This window comes from Perca fluviatilis, chromosome 15 (genome assembly GCF_010015445.1).
Source record: "Perca fluviatilis chromosome 15, GENO_Pfluv_1.0, whole genome shotgun sequence".
Taxonomy (NCBI): domain Eukaryota; kingdom Metazoa; phylum Chordata; class Actinopteri; order Perciformes; family Percidae; genus Perca; species Perca fluviatilis.
The window spans coordinates 34041860-34062034 of record NC_053126.1 but is presented as its reverse complement, the minus strand read 5'-3'; the positions used below and the strand labels follow the sequence as shown (position 1 = coordinate 34062034).

The window sequence follows — 20175 nt, the reverse complement described above, 5'->3', positions numbered from 1 at the left end:
GTGATGGAGTGCTGCGCCAGATGACCTGGCCTCCACAGTACCGGACCTGAACCCAATCGAGATGGTTTGGGGTGAGCTGGACCGCAGAGTGAAGGCAAAAGGGCCAACAAGTGCTAAGCATCTCTGGGAACTCCTTCAAGACTGTTGGAAAACCATTTCAGGTGACTACCTCTTGAAGCTCATCAAGAGAATGCCAAGAGTGTGCAAAGCAGTAATCAGAGCAAAGGGTGGCTACTTTGAGGAATCTAAAATATAAGACATGTTTTCAGTTATTTCACACTTTTTTGTTAAGTACATAATTCCATATGTGTTCATTCATAGTTTTGATGCCTTCAGTGAGAATCTACAATGTAAATAGTCATGAAAATAAAAGAAACGCATTGAATGAGAAGGTGTGTCCAAACGTTTGGCCTATACTGTATGTGTGACCTTTTAGCAATGGGGATTATGAAATCATGCAAGCCCCGCATATTTTGCGTGGAAATCGGGCAATTTATGCGGCGCAAGTGCAGCGTATTTGAACAAATGCGGCCCCCGCATAAATATGCAGTCTTTGGCTGATTATGCATTGAATTATGTGATCGCATAATCGCGTTTTTCTAAACAATAATAATAAAGGAGGCTCATTTTCACTCGGACAGTCATAAGTGAATATAGAAATGCTCAGCTGTTTGCATCAGTTTGCACTCTCAATGAGAAGAACAACAAACAAGTGCAACTTCACTGACTGGCGAGGTTCTGCAACAGAGCAAAAAAACATTCTCACAGAATCACAAACAATGTTTTACTCTCAGGTTACGTCTCTCACCTTAAATTTAATGTATTCCCTATTAAAACAACCATTGTTTGTAATTGTTTTCTTATGTTTTGCTGATTCCTCTTCAGACTATGTGGCTGTAACCTGTCAGAAAGAAGCTGTGAAGCTCTGTCATCAGTTATCAGCTCCCAGTCCTTTAGTCTGAGAGAGATGGACCTGAGTAACAATGAGCTGCAGGATTCAGGAGTGATGCAGCTGTCAGCTGGACTGAAGAGTGCACACTGCAGCCTGGAAACTCTCAGGTTAGTGTTTTTATTTTTAATTTTTATTTAAATTAAAATAAAAAGTAGGTCAGTATGTCAGTGTTGGTGACAGAACTCAGGTGCAGACTTGGTGGAGGTGGTGCAAAAGAAGCTTGTTTATTTGAGACAGTGAGCTGGCAGTGGGGGGTGCACACTGCAGGCATAACAAAAATAAATAAAAACACACACACACCAGACTGTCACAGTGAGGAAGTCATGGCAGGTGGGGGCGTGACAGTACCACCCCTCCGACGAGCGCCTCCTGGCACTCCATCAGGCTTCTCTGGATGTGAGCAATAGAAATCCCCCACCAGGGTAGCATCCAAGATCTGTCGCCTGGGTACCCAGCTCCTCTCCTCAGGACCATAACCATCCCAGTCAATGAGGTACTGACCACCCCTACCCCGGCAGTCCCCGGAGTCAAGAATCCGACAAACCATGTACGCAGAATGGTCGTCAATCATCCGAGGGGGAGGAGATGCAGGAGGGGTAAGCAGTAGTGGACTGATCTTGACCAGTTTGATCTGGGGAAACATGAAACGATGGGTTCACCCTGATAGTGCGGGGCAGCTTGAGGCGGACAACAGGGTTAATAATCCTCTCAATCACAAAGGGACCAACAAACCTTGGAGACAACTTCCTGCAATCAGTCTTCAGTGGGAGATCCTTGGAAGAAAGCCACACCTTGTCCCCAACCGAGTAAGATTGAGCAAGCTGGTAGTGGTCAGAATTCCTCAACAGAGTTGCCCGGGCACGATGCCAGGTCTGATGACACCTGCGGATGTAGATCTGGACAGAAGTCACAGAGATCTCCTTCTCCTGGGAAGGAAAAAGTGGAGGTTGAAACCCGTAAACACATTGAAAAGGGGACAGACCTGTGACTGATGTTGGCAGAGTGTTCTGGGCGTACCTCACCCAGGGTATTTGAGATGACCAGGTGGTGGGGTTAGTTGAGACCACACAGCTTCGAGCAACTTCCAGCTTCTGGTTTGGTCGTTCCGCTTGACCGTTGGACCGGGGGTGAAAACCAGAGGTCAGGCTCACAGTGGCTTCAACAGCTCGGCAGAAGGAATGCCAAACAGCAGAGATGAACTGGGTCCCCTGTCCGAAACGATGTCTACAGGGATATCCGTATATCAGGTATATCTCCTGTAGTAACAGTTCAGCCGTCTCCTTGGCTGAGGGTAGTTTAGGCAGAGGCAGGAAATGAGCAAACTTACTAAAACGATCCACAACAGTCAGAATAGTGGTCATACCTTTGGATAGTGGCAGCCCAGTCACAAAATCCAGGGAAAGGTGAGCCCAAGGGCGATAAGTGATCGGCAGCAGTCGCAGGAGGCCAGAACTGGGCTGGTTCGAGGATGGGGATGATGATGATGAGCGAATTATGCCTGCAGCTAGTGATCCATGTATGTATTCCTCCATGGATCCCCGCTCCTGTTTAGACAGGCTGTAAAGACGGCTACGGGGATGAGTGGAACCAGGCAGCAGGTCAATACCACAGTCATACGGACGTGTGGAGGCAAGGAGAGGGCTTGTTATTTGCTGAAAACTTCCGTTGTCATTATAGACAGCGGGAACGAGGGACAGGTCATTTGGGTCCAGACTGGACTTTTGGCTGGAGACAGAAAGGGGCAGAGCAGATTCCAGGCAACTAGCATGGCAAGCGGGGTTCCAGTTAGTTATCTTAGCTGACGTCCAATCAATATTGGGATTGTGTTTAACAAGCCAAGAGTGACCCAAAACCAGTGGCGTAAGATGTGAATCAATGACAAAGAAACTTATCTGCTCAAGGTGATTTCCAGAAAGCTGGAGCTGAACGGAACTGATTCTGGTGGTGATCTTGGAAAGTAACCTTCCGTACAAGGTGTTAGCCTCCAGTGGTACCCCCAGATGTTCAGTGGGCAGCCCAAGTTGATTCACTAGCCTATTGTCCATTAAACTCTCAACAGCCACAGAGTCGATTAATGCTAGTATTTCCAAGGACTGACCTTTCCAGCAGATGGTGGCATGCAGTTGGGTTCGAGGATGGGAAGACAACGGTAGAGTTGTCCGATTCGCTAGCATCCCACCCTGAGCTAGCGACCCCTCTGGTTTAACGGACAGTTAGGACAGGTGGCGATGTAGTGACCCAGTTGACCACAGTAGATACAGCTATTACTGGCTCTGCAATGTTCACGTTCCTCCATACTCAGCTGGTTAAGTCCCAACTGCATGGGTTCTGGCTCCGGTGAAGTCGCTCTCTGGGTTACTTGTGGAAAAACGGGCCCCTCATTCCGATGAGAAACCACCACAGCCAGGGAACGATGTCCTAGACGGGGAGTGACGTCACCGCCAGCTGCTCGCCTCTGCATCTGTTGCAGAATTCCGCTTTTCAATGCGGATGGATAGGGAAACTAGCTCATGTAGACCAAGTTAATATGGATTTAACTTTCTTACGAATTTCATAACAACAGTATAAGCCAGAGATATTGGTTATTCCACCAACTCTACACACCTACAATAAACAACTCAATGGTACTTACACGGAAACCTTGACGAGGATGAAAAAAGACTCTTCTTGTGTCTGTCCTCGAACGGGATGGTAAAAAAAAATACTCATCTCATGAATGAAGTTAGCGTAGGTGGATGTCACCGGAATCTGTCTCCTCCAGTGAACGGCTGCCCACTCCAACGCCTCTCCTCTCAACAGGCTAATCAGGTAAGCTATCATAACTTTCTCAGTAGAATACATAAGGGGCTGCAGGTCAAAAACTCAACCACATTGCAGGAGAAAAGTCTTACATTTACCCAAATGTGCATCATACCTCTCGGGCGGAGAAACCCATGGTTCAAGCGTCGGAACTGTGGCGGGAGGTGGTCCCAGCGCTGAAGGAGCGGCTTGAGAGACAGCCTGAATCTCTGTCAGACGTGTGGTAAGCTGGTGAAATCCACCCATGATTGCTGTGCTGCTCCAGGATTGCTCATTGTGTGGGGACAGCATGACGCACCGGCTCCAGATCCGCTGAGTCCATACTGGAGGTGGTGCAAAAGAATCTTGTTTGAGACAGTAAGGGTGAGCTGGCATCCAAAGCTGGCTGGGTTGGCAGTTGAGGTGTTGGATCCGACGATGGCTGAGCAGGCAGGGTAGGTAAGCTGGCTGGGCTGGCAGAAGAGAAGCTGAGTCTGAAGATGGCGGGGCTGGCAGAGGATTCTGAAGATGGGTATTTTCTGGAACATGGAGCAGACAGGTCTGCAGAGAGAGGAAAGTCAGACTGGTCTTTAAAGGCAGATGATAAGTAGAATGAGTTGCAGGTGTGCTGATTGGGATTGGTGCCAGGTGCGGGGAGAGCAGCAGGGGGGCAGGTGGAGGGGGGGGGCGTGTCCACACACTGTGGAAAATGAAGATGAACACAGAAACAGACAGAAAACCAAAGAACAGCAAACACACTGCAGGCATAACAAAATGAAGAAATAAAGCAAAACACATTCACACACACACCAGACTGTCACAGTGAGGAAGTCACATCAGCCGGGGGCTTGACCAGTATAAATGTACTCTGAGTAAACGTTACTGCGTTAAATGTTTAAACGGTGAACAACATCATCAACCCCTTAAGTTGTACGTATGTCTTATACTGTTTTATTAATGGAGCTGAGCACACATAAAGGAGACTCATTTCCACTCGGACAGTTTGCCCTTATTTAAATTAGAAATGCTCACAGTTTTCATCTGTTTGCACTCTCAATAAGAAGAACAAAAACAAGTGCAACTTCACTGACTGGCGAGGTTCTGCAACAGAGCAAAATAACAATCAGTCATTCTCACAGAATCACAAACACTGTTTTACTCTGAGGTTCAGTCTCTCACCTTGAATATGATATCTCCCTTATTAAAACAACCATTGTTTGTAATTGTTTTCTTATGGATTGCTGATTCCTCTTCAGACTGAGTGACTGTAACCTCTCAAAGAGAAGCTGTGAAGCTCTGTCCTCAGTTCTCAGCTCCCAGTCCTCTAGTCTGAGAGAGCTGGACCTGAGTAACAACGAGCTGCAGGATTCAGGAGTGAAGCAGCTGTCGGCTGGACTGAAGAGTCCACACTTCAGACTGGAAACTCTCAGGTTAGTGTTTTGTACAATTGTACAAATTTATTTAAATTCAAATAAAAAGTAGGTCAGTATAAATGTACTCTGAGTAAACGTTACTGCGTTACTTTTTAAAAAGGTGAACAACATCATCAACTTGACCCCTTATGTTAACTATGCTGAGGTATAATAATGTTAAGCATAACATGATCCTTAATTTGATTGCATTGGTGTGCAATAAATAAAGTCAAATCAAATGTTAAAAGAAATATTTAGATGCAGGTTTTTCGTCAGTATAATAAAGTTGTAGGTATGGCTGATTCTGTTTTATTAAGGGAGCTGGGCGCACATAAAAGAGACTCATTTCCACTCAGACAGTTAGTCATGAGTGAACGTAGAAATGCTCAGCTGTTTGCATCTGTTTCCACTGTCAATGAGAAGAACTACAAACAAGTGCAACTTTCCTGACTGGCGAGGTTCTGCAACAGAGCAAAATAACAATCAGTCAGTCTCACAGAATCACAAATAATGTTTTACTCTGAAGTTACGTCTCTCACCTTAAATCTGATGTCTCCCTTATTAAAACAACTATTGTTTGTAATTTTTTTCTTATGTATTGCTGATTTGTCTTCAGACTGAGTGTCTGTAACCTGTCAGAGAGAAGCTGTGAAGCTCTGTCCTCAGTTCTCAGCTCCCAGTCCTCCAGTCTGAGAGAGCTTGACCTGAGTAACAACCACCTGCAGGATTCAGGAGTGAAGCACCTGTCGGCTGGACTGAAGATTCCACACTGCAGACTGGAAACTCTCAGGTTAATTATACCTTTTATTTAAAAAAGATTACTACCTAACCTCTCTTTTTCTTAATTCATTAATTATTAAATGGACTGTCTGAATATCCTTTTTAGGTTGAGTGGCTGTAACCTGTCAGAGAGAAGCTGTGAAGCTCTGTCCTCATTCCTCATCTCCCAGTCCTCTAGTCTGAGAGAGGTGGACCTGAGTAACAACAACCTGCAGGTGTTTGACCTGAAGAAATACTCTGCTTCAGATGAGGCTCTTCTGAGGTTGCTGCCAGTGGCCAAAGCCTTCAACAAAGCTCTGTACGTGCACACACATCTATTCAGATTAAAAGGAGTTTGTATTCATCCAGAAAAAAATACTTTAGTCTGTAATTGTTTTGTTGTTTCCTCTTCAGTCTGAGTGACTGTAACCTGTCAGAGAGAAGCTGTGAAGCTCTGTCCTCAGTTCTCAGCTCCCAGTCCTTTAGTCTGAGAGAGCTGGACCTGAGTAACAACGATCTGCAGGATTTAGGAGTGATGCAGCTGTCAGCTGGACTGAAGAGTCCACACTGCAGACTGGAAACTCTCAGGTTAGTGTTCAGTTATTCTGAGATGTTATTTTCTCCGTATGTTAATTTTCTCCGTATGTTAATTATTTAGTGGACTGACTAAACAAGATTAAAAGAGTGAATGAGGTTTAGAAGTCCTCTAGTCTGAGAGAGCTGACTCACGAGCTGCTTCTAATGGGTATCGTCGCTTCCCGGCCCTGGCAAGTTTGAAGAAGGAAACATGTAGGACCACACATATTCAAAATCCAAATTTCAGGAACAGGAGTCTTCTTCTTCGCTCAGAAAAAGAAAACAGATATTGAAAAGAGCAAGAGACCAGCGTCATCAGAAAAAAGAGTGAACATTGGAGCTGCTTTGGACGCACACACCAAATCCCAACTAATTAATTATCCTCCGGACCGCTGCAATCTCCTTTTCTTTCTCTCTCTTTTCTGTCAGGTGGTGCGCGTTTCCCCTCGTGGTGTGAAGCGCGCGTCCGCGCCACTCTCCGATATAAACTCATGCATGAACTCCAACAACCATGGCTGATAGACGGCCTTTTGTACACTTTCGCTTTTTGAAGCGTGAAGGTTACTGTAGCTGCAATACTGCTTGGCGAGAAAGAGTTGATTGCGATTTATGATCTCAACGCTAAATGGGAGTAATTCTTACAAAATGTAGCTTTAAATCTGATATCTGCCTTATTAAAACAACCATTGTTATGAATTGTTTTCTTATGTATTGCTGATTCCTAATTTAGACTGAGTGGCTGTAAGCTGTCAGAGAGAAGCTGTGAAGCTCTGTCCTCAGTTCTCAGCTGCCAGTCCTCTAGTCTAAGAGAGCTGGACCTTAGTAACAACGAGCTGCAGGATTCAGGAGTGAAGCAGCTGTCGGTTGGACTGAAGAGTCCACACTGCAGACTGGAAACTCTCAGGTTAGTGTTCAGATATTCTGAGACATCATCAACATGACCCCTTATGTTGTATGTATGGCTGATTCTGTTTAATTAATGAAGCTGGGCGCATATAAAGGAGACTGATTTCCACTCTGACAGTTAGTCATAAGTGAATGTAGAAATGCTCACCTGTTTGCATCTTTTTGCACTCTCAATGAGACGAACGACAAACAAGTGCAACTTTACTGACTGGCGAGGTTCTGCAACAGAGCAAAATAACAATTGGTCATTCTCACAGAATCACAAACAACGTTTTACTCTTAGGTAACGTCTCTCACCCATAAGGAGCCACTGTGACACACGTGTCACACACTCTTTAAATGTTCTGGAAAGTTTCTCATTCAGCTTTATCCTTGATTTTGACTCATGAAGCCCCTAAGTGACACTGATGGAACATCCTGGTAGCGGTCATGTGACAGTTTGTCAATTTGTGTTTCCATGACAACCTTTCCAAGATGGCTGTGTGCATGGTCAACAGATTTGACAGAACTAGCCAATTTTTAAAAGCATTGTTTTGGTTTTTAAGGTAAGATTCTTGTCATTTAATCATAATGTAATCATTTCTAATGCTTATGTAACAAGTCATATATTACAATTAACCTGTTCTGTCCACATTTGTTGAACAAATTCACACATAAACACATTAGGTAAATATGGTTGTGACATATTTGTCACATCTGGTTTTTAAAAGTCACAGAAAACATAATGTGACGCCTGTGTCACAATAAGAAAAATTATAATGATCTGGGGTCTTATTTAGAAACGTGGCGTACAAACAAAACAGGACTGAAAATGTGTGTATGCCACTTCCCATTTATAAAAAACAAACTTGACGGGAGAATGTGCAGTCCTCCATGCAAACTCTGACCCATGTGTACGCACATTTTGGAGACAATGGGAATTGGCGACGCAGATGGTGAAGTGGTGAACTTAAGTCAGACTGCAGAAAGTAAATGTGGGAATAACGATTACTCGTAATATTTTCAAGTATTGATGCCTCCACTCCATTTCATCCACATTATCATGAAGATTAAATCCAGCAGTGTTATTTGCGCTTGTACTGAGTGATACTTGTTCCATAAACACTTTGCAAAATCCAACTCAAATCTTAAATACATTTTTTTTCTTAATATTTAATCAGTGCTGTCTCACCGTCACATTGTCCGCTACGGAGCACAGGAGGAGGAGATGGCCCGACTGCATGGAATACAGGATAGCATAAAATACTCTACCATTACATAACTGCAGAACACTAAATAAATAACTAAATATCTGTCTTTAATACTGTGCATATAATCATCAAATGTCAAAGTCTAAAAATACAGACGTTAAGCTCTCGTGCAATTGTTACACTTAATGTCCTTGTTTTCGGTCCAAACTTTAAAACTGTTCGTAACAAAACCTGCATGAAGAAAAGTGTGTTTGCCTATTAGACTTTCGTCTTCAAATTGTTTTCTATTTACTCTGTGGTATGCCCCCCATAATTTTCCTTTAAGGGTGAATAGGTCCGGGTTCTTATGGGTTAAATCTGATGGCTTCCTTATTAATACAAACATTGTTTGTAATTGTTTTCTTATGTTTTTCTGATTCCTCTTCAGACTGAGTGGCTGTAAGCTGTCAAAGAGAAATTGTGAAGCCCTGTCCTCAGTTCTCAGCTCCCAGTCCTCTTGTCTGAGAGAGCTGGACCTAAGTAACAACGAGCTGCAGGATTCAGGAGTGAAGCAGCTGTCGGCTGGACTGAAGAGTCCACACTGCAGGCTCGAAACTCTCAGGTTAGTGTTCAGTTATTTGAAAAAAATGACCCTCTGAGCTGTTATTTTCTTTATATATGTGTTATTAAATGGACTGACTACAGGCCAACATTTCAGAGAGAAGATGTGAAGCTCTGACCTGAAGACAGAATCTGCAGTGCTCTATATCGTTCATTTATTTTTTTAATAGACACACTAACTGAATGACTGCATGAACAAACCTTGCATAGTAAGATACATAACCCCACCCCCAGGTAATCAGGTCATTGAGAAGGGATGTGTCGGTGGCATGACGTCACTGTGGAGGTGCGATGGTTTCAAGCACCTCATAGTTGCAACACGGCACATAAACTGGAATTTTAAATGAATGATTATGTTCTGAAAGTGCAATTTCAATAGGCTGTGCATCTGTTTATATGGGCCTGCATGTGTCAGTCAGACAGAGGTGGAACAGTACTAGAATACTGTACTCAAGTAAAAGTACCTGGTTAGGTTTCCTCCGAGTCTTCCAACTCTTCCTCCTTCACGGGGGGCATGTCGGTCAGTTTTAGGACTTCTATTTAATCAAAGTGTTCCTACCAAACACAGCTGTGAACATGATCTGCCTGAACCAACACTACACTTCATTAGTGTTGGTGACACTCATTTTAAGCAGTGGACGGATGTATACGACTAACATGAAACACATTTTTTTAGTTCTGATGTGTGTGTGTTTGTTTGTGTGTGTGTGTGTGTGTGTGTGTTCAGTCTATCAGGCTGTCTGGTTTCAGAGGAAGGCTGTACTTCTCTGGCCTCAGCTCTGAGGTCCAACCCCTCCCATCTGAGAGTGCTGGACCTGAGCTACAATCATCCAAGAGACTCAGGAGTGAAGCTGCTGTCAGCTGGACTTAAGGATACAAACTGGAGACTGGACACTCTCAGGTATGGACAGATGGACAGACAAAAACAGCTCTTCCACTGTTTCTCTGTCACTTTAATGGAGGATCTGAGCGAAGGTGGATGAAGTTGATTCTGACTTTGTTTCTTCCTGCAGGACGGACCATGGTGGACTGCAGAGACTGACACCTGGTGTGAGGAAGTGTGAGTGTGTTTAAAGTTTGATTCATGAGAACTCAGCTTCATGTTACAGTCGATTTTTACATTTTCTTAAAATACGACTATGAATTTCTCCAGAGTTTCAGTCAGGATTTGTTTTCTGTCAGTGTGGCTGGAAAGATGTTAGAATTCAATCAACAAATTTAAAATCCACAAACGCAACAAACTGAGCAAAGTGATTCAACAGAAATAATTAATATATTTTAACAGTCTAGCCAACAGAAAGCTTACTTTGTTTCTTTTGATTTTCACTAAACTGGTGGAAGTTTATTGAATTGTATTTGCTGATTCGTGCTATGAACATTAGCTTTGGTACATCGGTCAGAATGCATTTGACAGGACCCCAGTATCAGTTTACTGAACGTTATTGCGTTAGGTTGAAGGCACAGCATTGCACACGGCAGTAATTCACTTCAGACTAAATCTGTGAACCTGAGGCTCTGTAAGAAATGGGAGCACAAAGTTATCCATCCATCCATCCATCTTCGTCCGCTTATCCGGTGTCGGGTCGCGGGGGGAGCAGCTCCAGCAGGGGACCCCAAACTTCCCTTTCCCGAGCAACATTAACCAGCTCCGACTGGGGGATCCGGGTGGCGTTCCCAGGCCAGGTTGGAGATATAATCCCTCCACCTAGTCCTGGGTCCAGGCCTCCCCCCAGCTGGAGCGCCGTACCTGGAAGGCCTCGGGGACGCCCCCCCCCCGCCCACCAGATGCCCGAACCACCTCAACTGGCTCCTTTCAACGAGCGGAGCAGCGGCTCTACTCCGGAAGCCCTCTCACGGATGACTGAGCTTCTACCCTATCTCTAAGGGAGACGCCAGCCACCCTTCCTGAGGAAACCCATTTTGGCCGCTTGTACCCTGGATCTGTTCTTTCGGTCATGACCCAGCCTTCATGACCATAGGTGAGGGTAGGAACGAAACTGACCGGTAGATCGAGAGCTTTGCCTTCTGGCTCAGCTTCTCTCTTTCGTCACAACGGTGCGATAGATGGAATGTAATACCGCACCCTCGCCGATTCTCCGACCAATCTCCCGCTCCATTGTCCCCTCACTGCCGAACAAAACCCCAAGGTACTTGAACTCCTTCACTTGGGGTAAGGACTCATTCCTTACCTGGAGAAGGCATTCCATCGGTTTCCTGCTGAGAACCATGGCCTCCGATTTAGAGGTGCTGATCCTCATCCCAACCGCTTCACACTCGGGCGAACCGATCCAGTGAGTGCTGAAGGTCGCAGGCCGATGATGCCATCAGGACCACATCATCTGCAAAAGCTGATGATGAGATCCCCAGCCACCCGAACTGCAACCCCTCCCCACCCCGACTACGCCTCGATATCCTGTCCATAAATATTACAAACAGGATTGGTGACAAAGCGCAGGTCATCGCCTTCTCCAAATCCACAAAACACATGTAGACCGGTTGGGCATACTCCCAGGCCCCCTCCAGGATCCTTGCGAGAGTGAAGAGCTGGTCCGTTGTTCCACGACCAGGACGGAATCCGCATTGTTCCTCCTCAACCTGAGCACAAAGTTAGTGCATATAAAATACAATCCAACAATTAAAGCTGCGAGCAGCGATGGACGGACCCGAAGCACCTCTGCGGCGTCGGGGTTACCGGCGACACACCGCTCCTTGCGACCGTGCATTTGAGCGGCACTCAGACGCCGCAAAATCGACAACAATGAAAAGGGGAACTCCCCGCCGAAGTTCAACAATACCTCACACAAGACGTATACGTCATGTGGTTCATTAGCTGTGAAAAGGGGCGTGGCTTAAGCATAGGGGGCGGGTCAAACCATCACCAATTAAAAGGAACTCTCTGCTAGGTTCAATGATACCTCACACAAGACTCTACCTTAGATGGGTCAGCATGTATGAAAGGGGGCGTGGCTTGAACATAGGGGGCGGGCCAAACCATCACCAATGAAGAATGAAGTCTCTGCTGAGTTCAATGATACCTCACACAAGGGTCTACATTAAACGGATCATTAGTTATAAAAGGGGAAGGTGGCTTAAACATAGGGCGCGGGCCAAACCATCACCAATGAAGAAGGAAGTCTCTGCTGAGTTCAATGATACCTCACACAAGGGTATACCTTAAACGGTTGAAATGTTATAAAAGGGGGCGTGGCCTGGGTAAGTGGGCGTGGTCATAGTATAGGGGCTGTCTCAGTATCACATGTAGACCACACATTCTAAGTTTCATGTAAATCGGATGATGTTTGTCATATAAGGCGAATTTCCTGTTGCCAAAAGTCAATTTTGGCCTGTAGGTGTGCTCAGGCCTGGACCCTTGTCAATCGTGAGAAATTTCGGGCAGATACGACAATGTACACTCAAGTTACAACAACTTCTTTGTTCATCGCTAAACACTCAAAAAGGCCACCACGCCACGCCCACACCATCACATCTCTAAGGTGTTGGGATGGGACAGACCAAGTTTGAAGTCCATCGGATGAAATCTCTAGGACGAGTTCGTTAAAGTATAGCACCTTGACTTTTAGGCCTACTTCCTGTTGCCACTAGGGGGCGCTATGACTTTAAGTAAATATCGACCTTTACTTGTCCTCAGGGTTGGACTCTTATGAATCCTGAAATGTTTCGAGCCAGTTGGACAATGTACTCTCGAGTTACACCCACTTCCTGTTTCGGCGGCGAAACACAAAATGGCCGCCCCGCCACGGCCACGCCGTATTACGAAAAGTTTTTCTTTTAACAACTTTTCATCTTTAACATCTTAAGATGGCACAGACCGAGTTTGTTGATCGGATGAAATCTCTAGGAGGAGTTCGTTAAAGGAATATTTCACCGCTGGAAAGCTGAATATATCTTTGTGTGACTACTATCGCCACTGTTCATCACACCCCCAACCGGCTCGTCAGACACCGCCTACCAAGAGCCTGGGTCTGTCCGAGGTTTCTTCCCAAGAGGGAGTTTTTCCCCCGCCCTGTGCCGCACTGCTTGCTCTTGAGGGAATTACTGGAATTGTTGGAATTGTTGGGGCTTTGTAAATTATAGAGTGTGGTCTAGACCTACTCTATCTGTAAAGTGTCTCGAGATAACTTATGTTATGATTTGATACTATAAATAAAATTGAATTGAATTGAATTGAATCTTCAAATTGGGTCACTTATGTAGTAGAAATGTGAATTTTTTTTTTAAATTGGTGCCTTCTAGGCCGAGAAAAGCCAGAAAATGTGTTTTGGTCTTATATGGATGAAAAACACCAAATCCCAGAATGCACCTGCTTCGTTGCTTTGAGTCCACTCCGAAGCCACGCCTACCGCTTGACAGACAGACAGAGGCATTCAACTCAACTCAAGCGTGTTTTGTCATTTCAACCATATACACGAAACAACATTTCATCGTGACTCAAGTGGTGTTACACATTTAACATATATAAAAACGACATTATATAAAAACGACATACGAAACAGGCTACATTTAGTACACACACTTTATAGGCTCCGTAAAGTTCAGCTAACACATACTAGCATTAGCACTTGGTGGGCTGTAAACACTGAGCATAAACACAGCCGTGAATTAGCGTGCAATGTAGAATGGTCGGCATTTAACAGTCACAAACTCCACCAGCAGTTAGCAGTTAAATGGATACGAATCACCACATTTCTGCACCACTCCTTGTTAACACAGCCCACCTCTTTTACCTTGTGACAGAGCATCTCTAGCTCGGAGGGCTAGCAGGCCTGGTAGCTGGACAGTCCGGTACACTATTCAGGCATGTTTCCACAACAACAAAAACACAGCAGTCTCTGAACTCACGTTGGGAGTTTTGTTGAAGTTGGATGTAGTCCAGTTTGTGGTCTAAATGAGCGGACACTTGCAAGCAGGATCCGTAAAGTTCAGCCAACGCATACTAGCATTAGTGTAGCTAAACACAGAGTATAAACACAGCCGTGAATTAGCGTGGAATGTCAAATGGTCGGCATTTAACAGTCACAAGCTCCACCAACAGTTAGCAGTAGCTAGTTGGATTTTATTTCTACACCAGTCCGTTTAACACAGCCCACCTCCACGGGCCGGCGAGAGCAGCCTGGTAGCTGGATAGTCCCGGTGCCGGTACACTGTTGTTCAGGCATGTTTCCACAAAAACAAAAACACAGCAGTCTCTGAACTCACGTTTTGTTGAAGGAAGATGTAATCCAGCTTGTTGTTTAATGAGCAGACACTTGCAAGCAGGATGGATGGGACAGATGGACAGCTAGCGTTAGCTTTCCACCTAGCCGATGAGGATGTCCCCTAGCCGGCTAGCGGCATTGAGCGACACCGCTTGTCTCTGTGCAGGCGAAGCTCACGTAGTGTGCCGAGTATTGCGTCTGTAATAACGTTTCCTGCATATTCTCCGATCTGTACCGATGTATCCCGGTGGTACACACGTCCGGTAGTTTGAATGCAGATAATTGTTGTAAATGTTTTCTGCTGAAAACCGAGAGCCTGTTTAGCGAAGCTTCAAGATGGATGACAGTCGTTTTCATTCAGAATACCTTGGCCAGACTCGGCAGTCCAACCCCCTGTGGGCGTGTTGAAAACATGCGGAAGTAGATCCTACTACTGGCTGTAGTCCTTGCCTCTGGCCCAAAAACTCTTCCGATGACGCAAAAATCGTCATTTTACGTCATCGGAAGATTTTTTCCAGGCCCCAAATGCAGAGATCTCTCATCTCAGGGGGACATGAGGGAGGGAAGCACGGTCATTCAGAAATACTATCGGGTTTCTACTGATACAAAGCTGAATGCTAAATCGGTGAAATATCCCTTTAAAGTACGACATGTGGAAATGGCCAAAATCGCACTAATTTTGAACTTTGAAATCAAAATGGCGGAATTCCTCTTTGGTTTAGGGTATGGCTCTCATGAAGTTTTTTGTACATCTTGACATGCTACATAGGTATACCAAGATTCGTGAGTCTACGTTAAACGCACTGCAGGGGCTCAATTTTGTTAACTTTCTAGGGGGCGCTAGCGAGACATTTTTGTGCGATTATTTCCGAAACCCTTAAAAAACGTAAATTTTCACCACACTTGATGCGACCGCCAAATTTGGTGAGTTTTTGAATATGTTAAGCCCCTCAAAAAGGCAATTACTTTGCAGAAAATAATAATTCCTTCAGTTTCAATAGGGCCTTTGCCGCTGTCGGCGCTCGGGCCCTAATTAAAGCTGCGAGCAGCGATGGACGGGCCCTCGCGCCTCTGCGCGCGGCGGGGTTACCGGCAGACGCATTTGTGCGGCACTCAGACGCCGTGAATCGTCAACAATGAAAAGGGAACTCCCCGCTGAGTTCAACGATACCTCACACAAGACTCTACGTCATACGGTTAATTGGCTGTGAAAAGGGGCGTGGCAAAAGCATAGGGGGCGGGTCAAACCTTTAGCAATTAAAAAGGAAGTCTCTGCTGAGTTCAATGATACCTCACATAAGGGTATACCTTAGTCTTGCCATAACATTAAAATGTATGAAAGGGGACGTGGCTTGAACATAGGGGGCGGGCCAAACCATCACCAATGAAGAAGGAAGTCTCTGCTGAGTTCAATGATACCTCACACAAGGGTATACCTTAAACGGTTGAAATGTTATGAAAGGGGCGTGGCTTAAGCATAGGGGGCAGGCCAAACCACCAATGAAGAAGGAAGTCTCTGCTGAGTTCAATGACACCTCACACAAAACTCTACGTTAAACGGTTCAAATGTTATGAAAGGGGGCGTGGCCTGAGTAAGTGGGTGTGGTTAAAGTATAGGGGGCGGCTCAGTATCACATGTAGACTACACATTATAAGTTTCATGTAAATCGGATGATGTTTGTCACATAAGGCGCATTTCCTGTTGCCAGCGGGGGACGCTATGACCAAAAGTCAATTTTGGCCTGTAGGTGTCCTCAGTCCTGGACCCTTGTCAATCGTGACAAATTTCGGGCAGATACGACAACGTACACTCAAGTTACAACAATTTCTTTGTTCATCACTAAACACTTAAAAAGTGCCACACGCCACACACGTCTGACGAAAAGTTTTTCTTTTAATTTTTCATCTTTACGGTGTTGGGATGGGACAGACCAAGTTTGAAGTCCATCGGATGAAATCTCTAGGAGGAGTTCGTTAAAGTATAGCACCTTGACTTTTAGGCCTACTTCCTGTTGCCACTAGGGGGCGCTATGGCTTTAAGTAAATATCGGCCTTTATTTGTCCTCAGGGTTGGACTCTTATGAATCCTGAAAAGTTCCGAGCCAGTTGGACAATGTACACTCGAGTTACACCCACTTCCTGTTTTGGCGGCGAAACACACAAAATGGCCGCCCCACCACGGCAACGCCCTATGACGAAAAGTTTTTCTTTTAACAACTTTTCATCTTTAACATCTTAAGATGGCACAGACCGAGTTTGAAGTTGATCGGACGAAATCTCTAGGAGGAGTTTGTTAAAGTACTACATGTAGAAATGGCCAAAATCGCACTAATTTCGAACTTTGAATTCAAAATGGCGGACTTGCTACATATGTGTACCAAGTTTCGTGAACGCATTGCAGGGGCTCAATTTTCTTAACTTTCTAGGGGGCGCTAGCGAGCCATTTTTGTGCGCTTATTTCCAAAACCCTTAAAATAGGTAAATTTTCACCAGACTTGATGCGACCGCCAAATTTGGTGAGTTATTGAATATGTTAAGCCCCTCAAAAAGGCAATTACTTTGCAGAAAATAATAATTCCTTCAGTTTCAATAGAGCTTTCGCCGCTGTTGGCGCTCGGGCCCTAATTAAAGCTGCAAGCAGCGATGGACGGGCCCTCGTGCCTCTGTGCGCGTCGGGGTTAATGGCGGCCGCCGCTCCTTGCGACCGTGCATTTGCGCGGCACTCGGACGCCGCAAATCGTCAACAATGAAAAGGGAACTCCCTGCCGAGTTCAACGATACCTCACACAAGACTCTACGTCATGTGGTTCATTAGCTGTGAAAAAGGGCGTGGCTTAAGCATAGGGGGCGGGTCAAACCATCACCAATTAAAAAGGAACTCTCTGCTGAGTTCAATGATACCTCACACAAGATTCTACCTTAGATGGGTCAGCATGTATGAAAGGGGGCGTGGCTTGAACATAGGGGGCGGGCCAAACCATCACCAATGAAGAATGAAGTCTCTGCTGAGTTCAATGATACCTCACACAAGGGTCTACATTAAATAGATCATTAGTTATGAAAGGGGGCGTGGCTTAAACATAGGGGGGCCGGCCAAACCATCACCAATGAAGAAGGAAGTCTCTGCTGAGTTCAATGATACCTCACACAAGGGTATACCCTAACGGTTGAAATGTTATGAAAGGGGGCGTGAGCATAGAAGGGCGGGCCAAACCATCACCAATGAATAAGGAAGTCTCTGCTGAGTTCAACGATACCTCACACAAGGGTCTACCTTAAACGGGTCATTAGTTATAAAAGGGGGCGTGGCTAAAGCTTAGGGGGCGGATCAAACCATCACCAAGGAACTATGTGCTGAGTTCAATGATATCTCACACAATACTCTACCTTAAACGGTTCAAATGTTATGAAAGGGGGCGTGGCCTGGGTAAGTGGGCGTGGTTAAAGTATTTGCTGATTCGTGCTATGAACATTAGCTTTGGTACATCGGTCAGAATGCATTTGACAGGACCCCAGTATCAGTTTACTGAACGTTATTGCGTTAGGTTGAAGGCACAGCATTGCACACGGCAGTAATTCACTTCAGACTAAATCTGTGAACCTGAGGCTCTGTAAGAAATGGGAGCACAAAGTTATCCATCCATCCATCCATCCATCTTCGTCCGCTTATCCGGTGTCGGGTCGCGGGGGGAGCAGCTCCAGCAGGGGACCCCAAACTTCCCTTTCCCGAGCAACATTAACCAGCTCCGACTGGGGGATCCCGAGGCGTTCCCAGGCCAGGTTGGAGATATAATCCCTCCACCTAGTCCTGGGTCCAGGCCTCCTCCCAGCTGGACGTGCCTGGAACACCTCCCTAGGGGCAGGCATCCTTACCAGATGCCCGAACCACCTCAACTGGCTCCTTTCAACGCAAAGCGAGCCGGCTCTACCGAACCCCTCACGGATGACTGAGCTTCTCACCCTATCTCTAAGGGAGACGCCAGCCACCCTTCCTGAGGAAACCCATTTTGGCCGCTTGTACCCTGGATCTCGTTCTTTCGGTCATGACCCAGCCTTCATGACCATAGGTGAGGGTAGGAACGAAAACGGCCGGTAGATCGAGAGCTTTGCCTTCTGGCTCAGCTCTCTTTTCGTCGGGCAGTGCGATAGATGGAATGTAATACCGCACCCGCTGCGCCGATTCTCCGACCAATCTCCCGCTCCATTGTCCCCTCACTCGCGAACAAAACCCCAAGGTACTTGAACTCCTTCACTTGGGGTAAGGACTCATTCCTTACCTGGAGAAGGCATTCCATCGGTTTCCTGCTGAGAACCATGGCCTCCGATTTAGAGGTGCTGATCCTCATCCCAACCGCTTCACACTCGGCTGCGAACCGATCCAGTGAGTGCTGAAGGTCGCAGGCCGATGATGCCATCAGGACCACATCATCTGCAAAAAGCAGTGATGAGATCCCCAGCCCACCGAACTGCAACCCCTCCCCACCCCGACTACGCCTCGATATCCTGTCCATAAATATTACAAACAGGATTGGTGACAAAGCGCAGGTCATACGCCTTCTCCAAATCCACAAAACACATGTAGACCGGTTGGGCATACTCCCAGGCCCCCTCCAGGATCCTTGCGAGAGTGAAGAGCTGGTCCGTTGTTCCACGACCAGGACGGAATCCGCATTGTTCCTCCTCAACCTGAGCACAAAGTTAGTGCATATAAAATACAATCCAACAATTAAAGCTGCGAGCAGCGATGGACGGACCCGAGCACCTCTGCGCGCGTCGGGGTTACCGGCGGACACACCGCTCCTTGCGACCGTGCATTTGAGCGGCACTCAGACGCCGCAAATCGTCAACAATGAAAAGGGAACTCCCCGCCGAGTTCAACAATACCTCACACAAGACTGTACGTCATGTGGTTCATTAGCTGTGAAAAGGGGCGTGGCTTAAGCATAGGGGGCGGGTCAAACCATCACCAATTAAAAAGGAACTCTCTGCTGAGTTCAATGATACCTCACACAAGACTCTACCTTAGATGGGTCAGCATGTATGAAAGGGGGCGTGGCTTGAACATAGGGGGCGGGCCAAACCATCACCAATGAAGAATGAAGTCTCTGCTGAGTTCAATGATACCTCACACAAGGGTCTACATTAAACGGATCATTAGTTATGAAAGGGGAAGGTGGCTTAAACATAGGGCGCGGGCCAAACCATCACCAATGAAGAAGGAAGTCTCTGCTGAGTTCAATGATACCTCACACAAGGGTATACCTTAAACGGTTGAAATGTTATAAAAGGGGGCGTGGCCTGGGTAAGTGGGCGTGGTCATAGTATAGGGGCTGTCTCAGTATCACATGTAGACCACACATTCTAAGTTTCATGTAAATCGGATGATGTTTGTCATATAAGGCGAATTTCCTGTTGCCAAAAGTCAATTTTGGCCTGTAGGTGTGCTCAGGCCTGGACCCTTGTCAATCGTGAGAAATTTCGGGCAGATACGACAATGTACACTCAAGTTACAACAACTTCTTTGTTCATCGCTAAACACTCAAAAAGGCCACCACGCCACGCCCACACCATCACATCTCTAAGGTGTTGGGATGGGACAGACCAAGTTTGAAGTCCATCGGATGAAATCTCTAGGACGAGTTCGTTAAAGTATAGCACCTTGACTTTTAGGCCTACTTCCTGTTGCCACTAGGGGGCGCTATGACTTTAAGTAAATATCGACCTTTACTTGTCCTCAGGGTTGGACTCTTATGAATCCTGAAATGTTTCGAGCCAGTTGGACAATG

General features: G+C 46.0%; 1 protein-coding gene across 1 annotated transcript in view; it reads left to right on the top strand.

The window, feature by feature from the left end:
- LOC120574927 (NLR family CARD domain-containing protein 3-like) overlaps positions 1–20175 on the top strand; it is a 43067-nt gene that overhangs the window by 14594 nt on the left and 8298 nt on the right. The window contains exons 9-13 of the mRNA XM_039825446.1: positions 5759–5932; positions 7208–7381; positions 9001–9174; positions 9901–10074; positions 10187–10233. Of these exons, the coding sequence (XP_039681380.1) occupies positions 5759–5932; positions 7208–7381; positions 9001–9174; positions 9901–10074; positions 10187–10233 (743 nt within the window). The remainder of the gene's footprint in view (positions 1–5758; positions 5933–7207; positions 7382–9000; positions 9175–9900; positions 10075–10186; positions 10234–20175) is intronic.